This window comes from Phocoena phocoena, chromosome 6 (assembly GCF_963924675.1).
Source record: "Phocoena phocoena chromosome 6, mPhoPho1.1, whole genome shotgun sequence".
Classification (NCBI taxonomy): Eukaryota; Metazoa; Chordata; class Mammalia; order Artiodactyla; family Phocoenidae; genus Phocoena; species Phocoena phocoena.
The window spans coordinates 71,592,312-71,609,877 of NC_089224.1; the positions used below are offsets into that span (position 1 = coordinate 71,592,312).

The 17,566-nt window shown below is 36.3% G+C and overlaps 1 protein-coding gene across 1 annotated transcript in view; it reads left to right on the top strand.

Annotated features, from left to right (window-relative positions):
- Positions 1-17,566, top strand: part of PCSK5 (proprotein convertase subtilisin/kexin type 5) — a 320,817-nt gene that overhangs the window by 151,082 nt on the left and 152,169 nt on the right. The window contains exons 6-7 of the mRNA XM_065879408.1: positions 13,091-13,179; positions 16,446-16,618. Of these exons, the coding sequence (XP_065735480.1) occupies positions 13,091-13,179; positions 16,446-16,618 (262 nt within the window). The remainder of the gene's footprint in view (positions 1-13,090; positions 13,180-16,445; positions 16,619-17,566) is intronic.

The following is a 17,566-nucleotide window of genomic DNA, read 5'->3' on the forward strand; positions in this document are numbered from 1 at the left end:
TAGTGACTAATACATTCCTCAGGATGTGTTAGGTACTCAATAAATATTTGCTGAATGAGTGACTCAGAAAAATTAATTAATTATGGACCAGAACATGGGAGTAGTCTCATTACATACACTTAACTAGATCATTATAATATTCATAAAATGAGAATTTACCTATGTACAGGAGCACAGGTAAAATTGAAACATTGATTGTCTACGTAGGGTACATTCGAGCATCCTGGTCTCTTGTTTTTGCTACTTTAGAATTATTTCTATGAGGTGGTTTTCAGTATACATTTGGAGAAGAGAAATATGTATGGAAAGAAATAGACCACAAAAATCAAAATTATAATTTGATACAGGTCATTATTTCTTTCATTATCTTTATAGATCTTTTCCTGGTCTCTTGGTATACACATTCAGTATATACCGCATATTTCATGCTTTCATGAGTTCTAATTATGAAATTTTCTTTTAATTATGAGGATGAGAAATTACAGGAAAAATCAGCTCAGATGTAAGGAGGAGAAAGTTGTTTAGGCTGCATACCAAGCATTTTCGTACACACCAACCCCAAGCCAGAACTCTTAGAGCAGAAATTCCTGTAACACTTTGTACATAAACCTTGATTAGTGTGTACCTCAATACTTGGTAATTATTTGCATAAATCTTACAGTACCCCTGTCAGTGATCTTAGGTTCAGTTGGTCAGTTGAACTCATAGAACTCATTAGGCCACAAGTGGTAATTAGATGGATAGAAATATAATGTACTAGTAAGGCAATAGCAGCTGTATTTCTTTAGGAAGAATGCTCACCAGTTCCAGGACTACTTTCTACTCTTCCCCTGTCTCCCACCGTGACCCAAGTGACACCCAGGTGACACCTCAGGTGTGCTAGAAAGAAAGGTGTAAGAGTCCCTTTGCTCTAGATACCCCATGCACCTAGGAACAATATTTCTTGCAAATGCCTGTGAATAGAGCTTCCAGGGCCTCACAAGGAAGGTCACACTCAGTTTCCAGGGTCCACTCTCAGAAGCCCAAAACCAAGGCTCCTCACCATGTGTTTATCGTTCTGGCCACAGACCTCCCTGTTCATGGTCACTCACCAACCAACTTTCATTTTTTTTACCATAAGCAATGTTGCTTGGTAGCTGACATTCCGCCTTTTTCAGATACCAAGGGAAACAGAGCTAGAAAGTTAAAATCAAAGTGGTTTTTCTATAGGTAAGGAAGAAAGTTTTTGTTAGCCTTGACTCAGAATCTTCCCCACCAAGACTGTGAACACCACAACTTTGGATAATTCAACTCTGTATGCCCCTTGCTTAGAAGATGCCTAGGACGTAGGATGGACTTGAGAAAGTAAGGAGGGATGGATGGAGGGAGGGAGGAAAGAAGGGCTGGAAGGGATTAATATTGATAACTAAAATATTTCTTGGTAAGTACTTTAATAATTTTCAAAAAAAAACAGCATTCCTGACAGAGTTCATTGCTTGCTTAAAAAGAAAGGGTTGTATTTCTTTTTTAAAACAATATCTTTATTGGAGTATGATTGCTTTACAACGTTGTGTTAGTTTCTGCTGTACAACAAAGTGAATCAGCTATATGTATATATATATCCCCATATCCCCTCCCTCTTGCGTCTCCCTCCCACCCTCCCTATCCCACCCCTCTAGGTGGTCACAAAGCACTGAGCTGATCTCCCTGTGCTATGCGGCTGCTTCCCACTAGCTATCTATTTTACTTTTGGTGGTGTATATATGTCAGTGCTACTCTCTCAATCCCAGCTTACCCTTCCCCCTCCCCGTGTCCTCAAGTCCATTCTCTACATCTGCATCTTTATTCCTGCCCTGCCACTAGGTTCATCAGTACCGTTTGTTTAGATTCCATATATGTGCATTGGCATATGGTATTTGTTTTTCTCTTTCTGACTCACTTCACTCTGTATGACAGGCTCTAGGTCCATCCACCTCTCTACAAATAACTCAATTTTGTTTCTTTTTATGGCTGAGTAATATTCCATTGTATATATGTGCCACATCTTCTTTATCCATTCATGTGTTGATGGACACTTAGGTTGCTTCCACGTCCTGGCTATTGTAAAAAGAGCTGCAGTGAACATTGCGGTACATGACTCTTTTTGAATGATGGTTTTCTCAGGGTATATGCCCAGTAGTGGGATTGCTGGGTCGTATGGTAGTTCTAGTTTTAGTTTTTTAAGGCACCTCCATACTGTTCTCCATAGTGGCTGTATCAATTTACATTCCCACCAACAGTGCAAGAGTGTTCCCTTTTCTCCACACCCTCTCCATCATATATTGTTTGTAGATTTTTTTGATGATGGCTATTCTGACTGGTACGAGGTGTTACCTCATTGTAGTTTTGATTTGCATTTCCCTAATGATTAATGATGTTGAGCATTCTTTCATGTGTTTGTTGGCAGTCTGTATATCTTCTTTGGAGAAATGTCTATTTAGGTCTTCTGCCCATTTTTGGATTGGGTTGTTTGGGTTTTTTTTGATATTGAGCTGCATGAGCTGCTTGTATATTTTGGAGATGAATCCTTTGTCAGTTGCTCCATTTGCAAATATTTTCTCCCATTCTGAGGTTTGTCTTTTCATCTGTTTGTGGTTTCCTTTGCTGTGCAAAAGCTTTTAAGTTTCATTAGGTCCCATTTGTTTATTTTTGATTTTATTTCCATTATTCTAGGAGGTGGGTCAAAAAAGATCTTGCTGTGATTTATGTCCTAGAGTGTTCTGCCTATGTTTTCCTGTAAGAGTTTTATAGTGTCTGGCCTTGCATTTAGGTCTTAAATCCATTTAGAGTTTATTTATGTGTATGGTGTTGGGAAGTGTTCTAATTTCATTCTTTTATATGTAGCTCTCCAGTTTTTCCCAGCACCACTTATTGATGGGGCTGTCTTTTCTCCATTGTGTCTTCTTGCCTCCTTTGTCAAAGATAAGGTGACCATACATGCGTGGGTTTATCTCTGGGCTTTCTATCCTGTTCCATTGATCTATATTTCTGTTTTTGTGCCAGTACAGAAAGTGTCATATTTCTATGTTCTGGAATTGTAGGTAGTAATTATCCTAACAAAGCAGACAGATGTCCAGTGGAAAAGGTGGGCATCGTGTTGTCCCTCCAGTTCCAGGGAAGAGTCGGACCCTCCGGATCCACATTTAATGAACTTTGAAAACACTTGACTCCCAGCTCATTAAAAACACACCTAAGAAGAATCAGCAGGAATGACTAATTTCTGAATATTCATAGTCAAGAGATAAAGGAGACAATTTCTCAGGCTTACATTAGGGGTGGAATATGAGATCAAACTGTTCCCATAGCTCTGACTACATGGAGTAAAAACCAGTAGGTCTAAGTTTCAAAGACTGAACAGAACACTCTGATAAGAGGTTAGGGAGTTGGAAGAGCAGGGTGGTGGGGCTCTTAATAGACCCAGTGGGGAAGGAATAGCATCATGGAATCACTAGGGGATATAGACAGGCACGGGCGATCTGAATTCATAGAAATAAGCTCAAGTAACACGTAGAAAACTAATCATTAAAGCAAAAAGAGGAACCAAAAAGCATAGTGGGGTAAATTTAGAGTATTAACCAGGAAGCCAAGAAAAAGGGCCTCATTTCATCATCATGATTAATATATTTCATCAAAGGGATCTCTCATACCCTAGTGCCGTGACGTTGTTGATCCATAAGACAAGGGTAGGAAGAGAGGTAGGCTGATAAAAAGCTGGTTACTGTCTTGGTCAGGACTATATACATAACACGTGTACATAAATGCCTGCCGTGAGCTTTTTTTTTTAATTGAAGTATAGTTGATTTACAATGTTATGTTAGTTTCAGGTGTACAGCAAAGTGACTCAGATATATATATATATATATATATATATACATACTAGGTTTTTTGTTTTTGTTTTTGTTTTGCTGTACGCGGGCCTCTCACTGCTGTGGCCTCTCCCGTTGTGGAGACGCGCAGGCTCAGCGGCCATGGCTGATGGGCCCAGCCACTCCACGGCATGTGGGATCTCCCCTGACCGGGGCATGAACCCCTGTTCCCTGCAATGGCAGGCGGACTCTCAACCACTGCGCCACCAGGGAAGCCCTACATACTAGTTTTTATTCCATGTAGTTAGAGCTTTGGGAACAGCCTGATCTCATTTTCCACCACAGTGGAGGCCTGAGAAATTGTCTCCCTTACCCCTTCTTCAGATTCTTTTCGTTTATAGGTTATTACAAAATATTGAGTATAGTTCCCTTTGCTATGCAATAGGTCTTTGTTGGTTATCTCTTTTATGTATATTAGTGTGTATATGTTAACCTGCTGGGGGGTTTACTGCACTTCATCATTCCATGCAACATTATATTTGGGAAAGCAATAGAAGTGAGGTATAGAACTAGGTTTTCTGATAAATCAAGCTATTTATTCTTTCCTTTAAACATGGGCTAGCATAGTTAACAATGAATTCATTTAATGGTGAATAAGTCGTTTTACTAGCCTGGGGAGGTTAAGGAAGAGGGAAAACGGCAGAGGTAAGAAAACACTTCTAAGGCAGTTTGACCACTTGAGATTTATTTTATTGTCAGTATTTTGTGTTCTGACTGAAATATTCTTTTTGAATTACAACCAATATTATAAATAACTACAAATTCTTCAAACCTACAATAATTTTTAAACTTAAAAAAAAATAATCATAAACTCACAGAGAGTTTCAGAAATAGTAGAGGTCCCCCATATCCTTCACCTAAATTCTCCCAGTGGTAACAACATATGTAATTATAGTAAAATATCAAAACTAGGAAATTGACAATAATGCAATTTACACACCTTATTCAGAGTTCACCAGTTTTTACATGCACTCGTGTGTGTGGGTATATGTACGTGTGTGTCAAACTAACAATACTTCTAACCCTCCAAAAGAAATATTCTTCAGCTTTTTTTTAATACTTACTAGTCATTTACATATGATATTACCTGATGCTAATTCTTAGTAGTATTCTATTACTATCTAATACTCTAATACTATAATATATTTTTTCATTTTCTTTCCTTGTCTGCAGTGTATCTGTTAGACTTTGGAGCAGTTGATGAATGCTGACTTTTATTAATTTCTTTAAATATTGTATGTATTACTCCTGAGGGCCAAAAAGAGGATTGACAATGTGTATTGCTAAGTATAGAAACTGTCACAGTTTAAGTTCATGTTTAAAATTCTTTCAATATTAGGCTATCAAAAGGTCTGTGACTATAATCTTATTTTATGTATCTGTTTGTCATTGTCTTAGTTCAGATTACTCTAACAGAATACTATAGACTGGGTGGCTTAAACAACAAATATTCATTTTTCACAGTTCTGGAGGCTGGGAAGTCTAATATCAAGGTATTGGCAGATTTGGTTTTCGGCTTGTAGATGGCTGCCTTCTTACATGGCAAAGAGAGAGAAGGGAAGCAAGCTCTCTTGTATCTCTTCTAATAAGGGCACTCATCCCATCATGATGGTACCACTCTCATCACTTAATTACCTCCCCAAGGCCTCATCTCCAAATATAATCACATTGGGATTAGGGTTGCAACATGTGAATTAATTAGGGGTGGGGCAGACAGAAACATTCAGTCCATAGTAGTTATTTTGAATGAGTTTTCCTAGTATATTTTGAGTTTCTTGCCAGTATAATAAAAAAAATTAATATTATTGAAGCCTCAGGGACTATGTGTAATTGTAGTCACATCAGAAGCTATTGTCTTAATTATCTCACAAAAAGTGGACTGTGATATTTTTTCTTCTTAACATTTTTAATTTACCGTTTTTAAAAAATATATTTCTTAAGCTTTTTGCTGAAGACAGGGTGAAAAATCCGTTTTCAGCTATTTTCCATTCTTCTTAAGTTTTTTAAGAATCCCAGCACTTCCTCCTTATAACTCAAGTTGAATAAATGATCGTGGGGATTCTATAAAAGATATTGTCAAATATGCTGTCATCAGTAGTAATGAGGAAATAAAGTTGCCTCTGCCTCACAAAATACGTAGGGTAGCAGGCGAAGAAGTCAGGAAATCTTGGCAATCATTCAAAGACTTAGGAATGTGGGTCCTTGTGAGTCTTGCTGGAAGAGTGAAAAGGCTTTAGAAAAGGACCCAGGAGACCCAGATCTAGTCTCTGCCCTGTCACAGTTTATACCTTCCAATCACTGTCTTACTGACTAAATTTTCTCACTTTGTAAAATAAGAGAAGTAACGTCTGTTTTGCTTACATCACAGGGTTGAAGTGAGAATCGGATGAGGTTAAAATACTTTGAGAAGTGGAGAGTGTGATATAAAGTGGTAATATTATCAAGAACAACACAAGCAGTCAGAAACAGCCGCTCTGAGTGATATATTGGAGAACACCTCAAACACATCCCTATGGCTTGCTCCCCTCTCCCCTTCTAAGGGGGCTTTTGAAGTAGACTCAGATGGAAGGTTTTCACTCAGGTTCAAACAGAATCAAAACATGCCAAGGAGAATGGGCACATCAGATGTCAAGAGGGAGTAGAAACAGTGAGAGGGGGAGCCAGAATCCACAAACAGCTGAAGATGTTTGTTCCAGGAAAGAAATGAAATAGAAAGTAGTCTTTCTCCAACTTGCCATTGCTTGATTCCGTACAAGTATAGGTTTGACTTTCAAGCAATGTCGTGATAACTAACTGGAGACCTCTTGCATGTGTCCTGATGTCTCTGGTTCATCGCTGAGCTCATTCACGTCTTGTTTTCAGATCCATGGTAAATCTCAAATGAGTTAATATTTCCATCCCCACTAACTCATCCGAAATAAAAAGAAGTTCACAAAGCAGTGTGACTAGAGGACTGGGAGAAAGCAAACGAAGGAGTAAAGGCGGTATTTTACTACCTAGCAAGATTTAATAGACCCCACAAATTTATACTCTAGACGAACTTCGCCTAACTTGTACGTGTTCACAGTATTATAGAAATGAGTTAACAGGCATTCTCTGATCTCATTTTCCATCTTTCCAATCAGATAGCCAAGGTAAAACTTGTTGAGACCTGTAATTGCAGTGGTTTCTTGTTGGGTAATGTAGCAGATGACAAAAAAAAATTTTTTTTTTCTGAGTAAGAAAAAGGCATCGGACAAAGACAGGCATGATGTTTAAATCAAAATGCTCTTTAAGTCAAATGGTTTATTCAAGTAAAGATTATATAATACAACGTTTTACACTTACTAGGGGCCCTGGCAGCAATGCCCTTAAGAGATTCAGAGAAGTGATGCATTTTTAAGTCCTAGTTTGTCTACATGTGCTTTATTTTAGATGATGTCCAATTTAAGTCACTGGTTTATATATCCTTATAATTTACATAATTGGGTTATCTTCTAGAAGTCTCAGAAAATATGTGTCTTAGTAACATTGTGAACATATGCAAGAAAGCTAAACAGGTGGCTCATTTCCAAGGGACATTACATGCGACATGGCTAGTAAAGTTTGCATTTAGGTGCGTGTGGGTCAGAACATAATCTAATGAGTATATTGTTTTCTGGACTAAAATCTACTAAAATTTTCTTCTTATGCTGAAAATACTTTACATGCTCATAATCTGTCATCTCTGAAGAAAAATACAACTGAAAAACAGACTTTTGTCTGTTTTGTGACTTTCATATTTATTGACATCATGAGTATACCTTTTGCTAAGCACCCTTTGTTCTTTGGGAGAAGGAAGAAATTGAATCACGTTCACGTACTTGAGTAAGTCATGATGATAGCCATTGTTCTAGGATCTATTTAAAATCCATGTCAAGACAGAGGCCAACTAGGATATAAAAATAAAAAAGATGACTAGTACTTTACTTGGAGCAATGGTCATTGTCATCTGAAGAGTGGGCTGTTTAAATGTAGTTGGCAGTTTGGACCCTCAGGTACAGTATTCCGCAATATATGATTTAAACAATATTAAAATATAAGTGTCAACAGTACAGTATAACTTCTCTGTCTCCCCAAAATAGCCCATATATTATGACGTAGAGCCCTGTACAGAAATCTTTACAAGAATTGTTTTTATAAACAAAATAGTCACTCTGTTCTTCACTTACAAACGTTCACTGTACATGAATGATGCACATACTATGTGCAAGGCTTTACTGCATTTTAGAAATACAGAACCATGTTACTTCTGTTTTTTAGTAATATGGTAGAACAGATATTCAATTCAATCTCTCCTACCACAGTATATCTAAAACTCATGGGAAAATATTAAAGAACTTTTCAGCGCATGGTTGAGCTAATGGGTTACCAGAGTATTTGTCTGAGAAAGTGCAAATTTATCAACTATGTGGGCAACAGGTGGACACTAGGCATTTCCCAGGGTGAGCAACCAATCCCAGCCAGACTGGAGATGGAGTTTTAAAAGTCCAGAGATGGCAGGAGACAAGGCCTTGGTCCAAAGGGTGAGAGAAGCTTTCTGCATAAAACGGATCCCCTGAGATACTATCGTCAGTGCAATAACGATAGAAAAAGAAAACCTACACAGAGAGACAGAGGATGTATTTGACTTTCTCTCCCTGGGTGATAGATAGGGCAGGACGATAAATAAATAACTACCTTGGAGAATAACTAAATTCTCTTGTGGAATTTGCACCTATAATCCATATTACTTGTATGGCCCCCATTTTTAATTTGGTGGAACAGGTCCTGGTTGGTGTAGCCCAAAATATGTGTTAGAAGTGAATTTAAGTCTTCTTTAAAACAGTGAGTTTTCCATACCATCCTCAAGGAATTCACAAAGATAAAAGCCTAAACAACATGATCTCCTAATTTGACAATTCACCAACTACATGGGGGAAACATCAGCATGAAAACAAGCCGATAGAAAAAACGAATAGCAGAATTAGATTCACCTATTTAGAATTATTATATATAATTCCTATGCATCAAGAAATAAATATTGAAAAGCATTTTTAAGAAAAATTGACTATCCAGATTAACTGGGTGGACTTGACAAAAGAGCTTTAAAAAGGAAAACGTACAAATAACTGAAAAGAAGAATGCAGTGAATGGACCAAATAGCAGGTTGGTCATGGCCGAAGACCGGATAAGTGAAGTATAGGACTGAGCAGGTTACACAGAACACAGCCAAGAGAGCGAGAAGGATAGGGGAAGCCTGAAGGTGAGATTGAAGATTAAGACAGTGTGAAAAGGTCTAATGTATGCTTAACGGGGATTCTGATAGGAGGAACCATAGAATGATGTAAAGGCAGTGCATCAAGGTACTAGCTTACAAAGGTACTAGCTAAGACTTCTGAAGATTTAAATATTAAACGACAGGTTTAGGAATTCCAAGAAAGAATGTTTAAAAATACATACATATAACATCTTCATGAACCTGCAGAATAGAAAAGACAACCATCTGAAAAGCATCCGGAGAGAACTAGATTGCCAGATGGCTGATTTCTCACCAGAAACAATGGAAGCTAAAAATTGGTGGAACGGCATCTTTTAAGTGCTGTTAGTCTAGGATTCTATATCCAGTGAAATTAGTTTTTAAGAACAACGGTAAAATAAAGTCATTTTCTGAGGCTACCGAAAGCCTCTCCGATGGGTACATTTATAGAATGTTCTTCAGAAAGAAATCAGTGATCCCAGAAGGAAATAAGAGCTACAAAAGTAAACAGAGCAAAGAATGTAAATCTAAACAAACATTGATTGTTTAAAGTAGAACAGTAGTGGGTGATTTCTAGAGTTAAAAAATCCAATGTATAACTATAATTATGGGGGGATCACGTCAAGGGGTGGATAATCAGTTAAAACATTCTAAAGTCTGCATTGTTTGGGAAAAGGTGAAAAGACTATTAATAACTTTAGTGTTTGTGATCTTAGCTATCTATTATCAAATATCTAGGTTAACCATTAAATAATAGAATATAACATTCAAACTAGTACAGGGTAAAAAATACAGAAATGAATATGAATATGCGAATACATAGACACTGTAAATGGACTGACTCTTGAGTCAAAGACAAAGATAGCCTAGCTTCAAAAAAACATAATTATAGTCTACTTATGAGGCATACTAATATGGACACAGAATATTTGAAACTAAAAGGATCAAGTGGTTTATAATTTAAATATTAACCAGATATCTTTAATTTTTATTGCAAGAACCACAGTGTTACTACATATTCATAAACAGTTTGTTTCACTAGAAAGACTTGATAATTCCTTTCTAAACACAATAAAAATTGATAGAACTGCAAAGAACATTAACAAATCCACAATATAATGAACAAGCTTGACATAATGGACTTATATGGAACAATTGGAGAATACACATCCTTTCAAGCACATGGAACATTTATAAAAGTTGATCATATGCTTCGCCATTTTATGAGCTCACAAAATTCAAATGATTGCTTCATAAAAATTATATTCTTCTATCATAAGGTAATCAAGTTATTGATCGATATAAAAAACATAGCACCTGCATACGTTTGAAAATTTTAAATCATACGTCTAAATAACCCATGGGCCAAAGAATAAACCAGAGCCACGTTAAAAGCCTAGGTCCTTATGATCCTGTAGAACTTGCATTAATTAATAATAGAGCCAATGAAGTATAAAAACAGTAGACTCATAAAGGGAATTTGACATTTGAATAAAAATAACCTACACCATGAAGTAATATGCAGTAAGAGGCTAATGAAGATTCATAGTAAATAATTACTATGCTCAGAGGAAAATTAGTAGTTTAGCTTGGGGCTTACAAAAATATTTTTTTTAAAAAAGAGATCATTTTTTCTGATGATTAAAGTGTATAACCAAATATCAGAGGGCAAGATAATTATGAGTACATCAAAATTAAATTAAATAATAAATTTAAATTATTAATTTAAATAAATTAAATAACTACTAATTAAAAAATTAGTAGTTTAGCTTGGGGCTTACAAAAATATTTTTTTTAAAAAAGAGATCATTTTTTCTGATGATTAAAGCGTATAACCAAATATCAGAGGGCAAGATAATTATGAGTACTTCAAAATTAAATAACTATGTGTGACAACCTAAAACTGCCATAAATAAGATTGTTATGTTCCAAATAAAGCATTTGGAAATATATTTGCAACAGGTATGATGGAAAGGCAATAAGTGATATGGGCAAAAAGCATGAAGGGATTATTCAGAAAGCAAGAAATAGAAATAGCTAATAAATATTTGAAAAGATGTACAACATCAAATGTAATCAGAAGGGATAAAGAGGGAAGCAACAATGAGATGATATTTTTCAAGTCTGCTTGGTAAGGATGAAAAAGATTGAAAACTCATACTTAGGGGTTTACGTACACAGGGGTTCGTCCAGATATTTTCTCCGTTCTTCATATTGTCATTCAACTTGGCTCGTGGCCTGTCTTTCTTTGTCACTAATTAAAATTTGGTGTTTTGTAGTACTATTTATCAGTCTTGCAGTTTTTATGAGGTTCGGTTATACTACTTTTATCTTCTGTTGACAGTGTGACAGTATATTCTGTACTCTTTGATCCAGTAATTCCACTTCTAGAAATTTGTCCCAAGGTATATAAAATTTTGTATATACAAAACTGTTCTTTGTGGCCTCATTAATACTAGTGAAAAAATGGGTAAATTTCCAGAAATAAAGATTATGATGTGTGTGTGTGTATATATATATACACACACACACACATATATAGGTATATGTATATAGGTATATGCCATTTCTATATAAATATAAAAGATTATATAGAATAATAGTAACCATTTAAATGATATATAGATTAATCTTTACATAAAAAGAGATGCATGGTATTACTAAGTGGAAAAAGCAGGCGATATCTCTTGTGTGTGAACTGGTGTGTACCTCTCAGTTGTAAGCAGCTACTTGTTTATAGTTGCATAGACAGTAGTCATATCCCATGATGAGTGTGTAGAATATGCTGTAAAATAAAAAGTACCAGAACAGAATTTGGGGTCCTGAGTTTTAGTCACTGTTGGGCTATTTTTGACAGATCTCTTTACTTCTCAGGGCCTCCTTAAGTGCCCTCATCTCTAAAAATGTGGGAAGGGAGGTGAGCATTGACTTCATTAGCATAGAAATACACCACAGTGGTTGTCACATCCCCCTCCCGCATCCAGGGCAAGCATTAGTCATCAGTCCTCGCGTTCTTTCTCTGGGCTTAGCCATGCCTTAGAATTGTTCTCAGGTATTAGGCCACCATTTCTAAACAGATTGTCCTTTGCACTTGACGCTTCTTTGCCATCCTTGGATAAGATCTTAGAAGTCCTTTCGGCTAAATGATTTTTCTGATTAAAGAACTAAGTTATTGTGGTGAGAAATAACAGGGAATATCTTTCAGAAAAATTCTGTGCTTTTCTGGCCACCACATCTTAAAAAAGCAGTAAAAAGGTGAACACAAACAGGTAAAATAGGTTTTGATAATATATTTTATTAAGTACAATATATCAACATGTAATTGATATAAAATAACTACTAATGCATTATTTTATGTTGTCTTTTCACATAAGATCTTTGAAATCCAGTGTGTATTTACAGCAATCCCATCTTAGATGATGAATTTTCTTCATGAGATGAGATCTCATTAGATGAGATCCTTGATGTATATTTTAATTTCCTGTTTAAAAAGTAGTTTCTCATACCCACATTCTTAAATTTTCTAATAAATGAACTGAGTACTAGTTTTTAAATTTAATTAAAATTAAAAATTAAGATGTGGTCACACTAGCCATATTTCAAGTACCTATTAGCCATATGTGGCTGGTGTTTACCATATTGGACATCGAAAGTTCAGAGAATACAAAGGAACATACAACTTGATTTTAGCCTTCAAGGAGATTTTCTGGTTGGGAAAGCAAGATATCAAAAATAAGCATACAAGAATGTAATCCAAAACAGAATGTAATTAAGTGTAAGTGTAAAAGTTTGCCATGGACAGACTTAGTGCTACTTGGGTAAGAAGTTCCAGAAGCACCTACAGCTTGCTACATTCTTCACCACTTTGAAGTCTGATGGCGTCGAGGATGTGTTGAGTTTGGGAGAATGAGGTGTCTTCCTTTAGAAAGTGTGTGTGTTCTCCCTGCAGGCACGGGACCCGCTGTGCTGGAGAAGTGGCCGCCGCAGCAAACAACTCTCACTGCACAGTTGGCATTGCTTTCAACGCCAGGATCGGAGGTACGGGAAACAGACACGAGTGGATGTAGAAACAAGCCAAGAGCTCTCACCCTAACTGGTTTTCAGAACCCTTTTCTGAAGTAAAGGCAGGCATATGTCTGCATAATGGAGTTCAGCTACTGCTGACAGCAAAATGACTGTGTTAACCTGCGTTATTAAGTGGCCCCCCTAAAGCGTTGCAAACACGGACATTTCTTTCTTTAAATAGGAATGAGAAAAGGTTGTCCAGTAACGAAGATGGGGTCATTAGCATCTATACCAACTTGTACAATTGGTACCTGGGTCAGAAAGAACTAAGGATATAAACACCAGGCCATAATATCTCTATGGAAAGAAGCATTTTGAAATTCTGTCAAAGCAGAAAATATATTTTTTCCCCCATAGGCTTTACAAAAAGTTCCTTTTAATTGCAATTAAAAGATAAATAGTAAAATCTCCTTTTGTAGTCCCAGAGTATAGTAATACTATTACCATTAATAATTGCAGCTATATATATATATATATATATATATATATATACACACACACACACACACATACACAAGCTCAAATATACATATACTTACTACAAGGACCAACCAAAGCAGTGTAAATTCAGATATTAATAAAACAAACTTACTTTCCCATTTGTAATCATCTTTTTTAGTATAGCCTGGTGAGACAGCCACGCACAAATGGGAAGAAAACATTGTAAGAGATGGTATAGATCCTACTGGCTTTAAAGGTGTTCCTCTAAGCATCTCCTGAAGGGTTTCATAAGATGAAGCTCCTCGAACCAGGCTGACATCCTTGTTTCCAATATACTATTTGTTTCCAAATGGTAAACAGAGTTGGATCTAAAAAATAGAAATGATAGTCCTTTCTAAGGTTAATGTAGATGTCTAATAACATGAAATAATTGGGGTATATAATGACGGTGCTAAGAAAAGGTTTTCTGAGACTGTCTTCTGTGTCATTCCATCAGTAAATCTGACCTCTTTCTTTCTTTCATTTCACCAGGATTCCTAGAGTATGGCAGCTGATTAACCAGTAATTAGCAGTACTCTTGAGAGCGTCTGCTCTGTATCAAGGGCAAGGTTCATGGAGGTGTTATGGAAAGGAGACAGACATCCTCTGAAGAATAGTGAGGGTGCTGGAGGCCCCTGCTCTCCTCAGGATAGTTGGATGACTACAGTGGCTGTCCAGTCAACCCTACTTGCTGTCCAGCACACACGCACTCACATACACAGACACACATCCAGGTCCCTATCATTACTACTCAGTACCAACCCAGCACTTCTGACCTTGAGGGAGTGAAGGGATGAACTTGTGAAGTTCGCAGATAAACTGCTGACCTAGCTAAACAAGACCTCTAAAAAAATGAATGAATGGCAATGCCTGACAAATGTTCTTTCATCCTAAAAGCAAAAGCGTTCTAAATTATAAATTTAACCCCTAGACCCAAGGCATGAAGGCTTGCAGTTAGTTAAATGAAGAAAAAGTAACCTTCCATTTTTAAACTTGAGAAAATAAAATTCTTATCAATTGTTGGTCAGAAAATTAATATTATGCTCTAGATATGATTTTATCAAGCATGTTTTCATGGACGTCACATAAATTTCATGGTGTAGAAACTGAATTCAGGTGCTGTGTAGACACTCCTGTGTTTAGACATACTGATTCGATTATTTCAGGCCTCCTTGTAGTGGTAAAATAGTTCCATTTTATGCTTTTAAATAGAAGTAAGAATATGAAATATTTCGTCTTTATTTGGTAAAAACCATGCAGATGAGTTTTGAATATTCAAATGGCTGCTGAGGACCCAGTATGTGCAGAGCGTCCTGCTGGGTATTTTCCTCCCACAAAATAAACTGCTGAAAAGCTTTCTAAGTATGCTTTACATTCCATAATTTTTAAATGGACTTGTTCAAAACCTTTGTTCTCCACATCACCTGTTTCTATACATCTCCTTTAAAAATACACAAGTCTAGAAGAAAAGATAGTCAAGAGATACAGCAGCCAAATGCAACATCTTTAGGGATGCTTTGGGGAAATTTAAGGTAGAGTGGGTGTTTGTTTCCCCCTTTTGTTGGAAAAAATATTAAAGGATAGAGTGTCATATCTGTCATGTAATTTAAAATGGTTTAGCCTAATATTTATATTTTTAGATGAAGAAAATGTTAACAGTTGTTGAGTCCTGGCTGTATCCGGGTTCATTGTCATTTTTTCTGTTTTTCTGTGTTTGTTATTTTATAGTTAAAAGTTAAACATTTTTTTAAAATTACAAAGAAGATATGGTTCCTTCAAGAATATTTTTATATTCCACCAGAATTCCCACCTCAAACCACATAACCTCTAAAGCTGCCTGATTTAGGGTTTTATTATTTAATCCTCATTTATTGGTAACCAAAGAAAGTTGAAATCCTACTAGATAACGTTTTCCTAAGGAGGAAATTTGGTCTATAAGGACATAATTTTAAAATAATACAATATCTCAGTGATGGTATTTAGCTTCAGCTTAAAGAAAGATATGTTTACTTATTAGGTGTTTTGTTGTTATTGCATGTCTGTAAAATAAAAAGAAAGCTTTTTACTTGACAATTTTTTTTTAGTATCTTAGTGTCTATTTTTGCAAATTAAGGTTAATAATAAATTCCTATCTGTCTGGTGGGAATACTTACATGAAGATTAATGACTAAACATTGCCAAAACCCTTTGAGAATTATTTGATGTGTAACATACACAGAGGGCATTCTCATTTGACTTATAATAACTTGGCAAAGAAGTAATACATTAAGTTCACATCAGTATTTCAGATTAGGAAATAATATTAAATATGGAGGAAATTGGACCACTCTAACTTGGCGGCTTTCCAAATTTCTAAGACTGCTGAGGTTAGAATGTTTTATACCAATTATGAGCACAAGGTACCTAATGAAGAGAAGTTTAGGGAAGATGGATTGCTTGAGGCTCCCTTTGTCAAGAGACAAACATATCCCTTAAGACAGATAAAGAGAAGGGAAAGAATGTGGAAACTTAGAAAAAGAGAACAATGGCTAAAAACGTTTTTAAAGAAGTTTTGCTCTTCTACATGAAATGTAACTTCCTTTCCCCGCAAGAAAGCTTCAGAAGAGTCTTGCACTATCCTTTTCTGAGGAACATATGCTGGCTCAGTGTTGATTTAAAGGTTATTCTTTCCTTAAAAAATAAAATGCTACAATTGAAATATATCTTGGTCTGTTTGGGCGAAGCTTCTGATAGAGTTACTTCCCCTTTCTGTCTTACAGGAGTTCGAATGCTGGACGGAGATGTCACGGATATGGTTGAAGCAAAATCAGTTAGCTTCAATCCTCAGCATGTGCACATTTACAGTGCGAGCTGGGGCCCAGATGATGATGGCAAGACTGTGGATGGACCAGCTCCACTCACCCGGCAAGCCTTTGAAAACGGTGTTAGAATGGTAGGTGTTTTTTTTTTTTTTTACTGGAGTGTAGTTGATTCACAATGTTGTGTTAGTTTCAGGTGTACAGCAAAGTGATTAAGTTATACATACACATACATTCATTCTTTTTTAGATTCTTTTCTCATATAGGTTATCCCAGAATATTGAGTAGAGTTCCCTATGCTATACAGTAGGTCCTTGTTGGTTATCTATCTTGTATATAGTAGTGAGTATGTTTATCCCAAGCTCCTGATTTATCCCTCCCACCCACATTTCCCCTTTGGTAACCAGAAGTTTGTTTTCAGTATCTGTAAGTCTGTTTCTGTTTTGTAAATAAGTTCATTTGTTTCATTTTTTAAAAAATAAGATTCCACATATGAGTGATATCATATGATATTTGTCTTTCTCTGTCTGACTTACTTCACTTACTGTGATAATCTCTAGGTCTATCCATGTTGCTGAAAATGGCATTTCATTCTTTTTGATGGCTGAGTAGTATTCCACTGTATATATGTATATACCACATCTTTTTTATCCATTCCTTTGTTGGTGGACATTTAGGTTGCTTCCACGTCTTGGCTATTGTGAATAGTGCTGCAATGAACATTGGGGTGCATGTATCCTTTCGGATTATGTTTTTCTCTGGATATATGCCCAGGAGTGGGATTGCTGGATCATATGTTAACTATTTTTAGTTTTCTGAGGAACCTCCATATTGTTTTCCATAGTGGCTGCACCAACTTACATTCCCACCAACAGTGTAGAAGGGTTCCCTTTTCTCCACACCCTCTCCAGCATTTATTATTTGTAGACTTTTTAATAGTGGCCATTCTGACTGGTGTGAGGTGGTACTTTGTTGTAGTTTTGATTTGCATTTCTCTGATAATTAGTGATGTTTAGCATTTTTTCATGGGCTTTTTTGGCTATCTGTATGTCTTCTTTGGAAAAATGTCTAGGGCTTCCCTG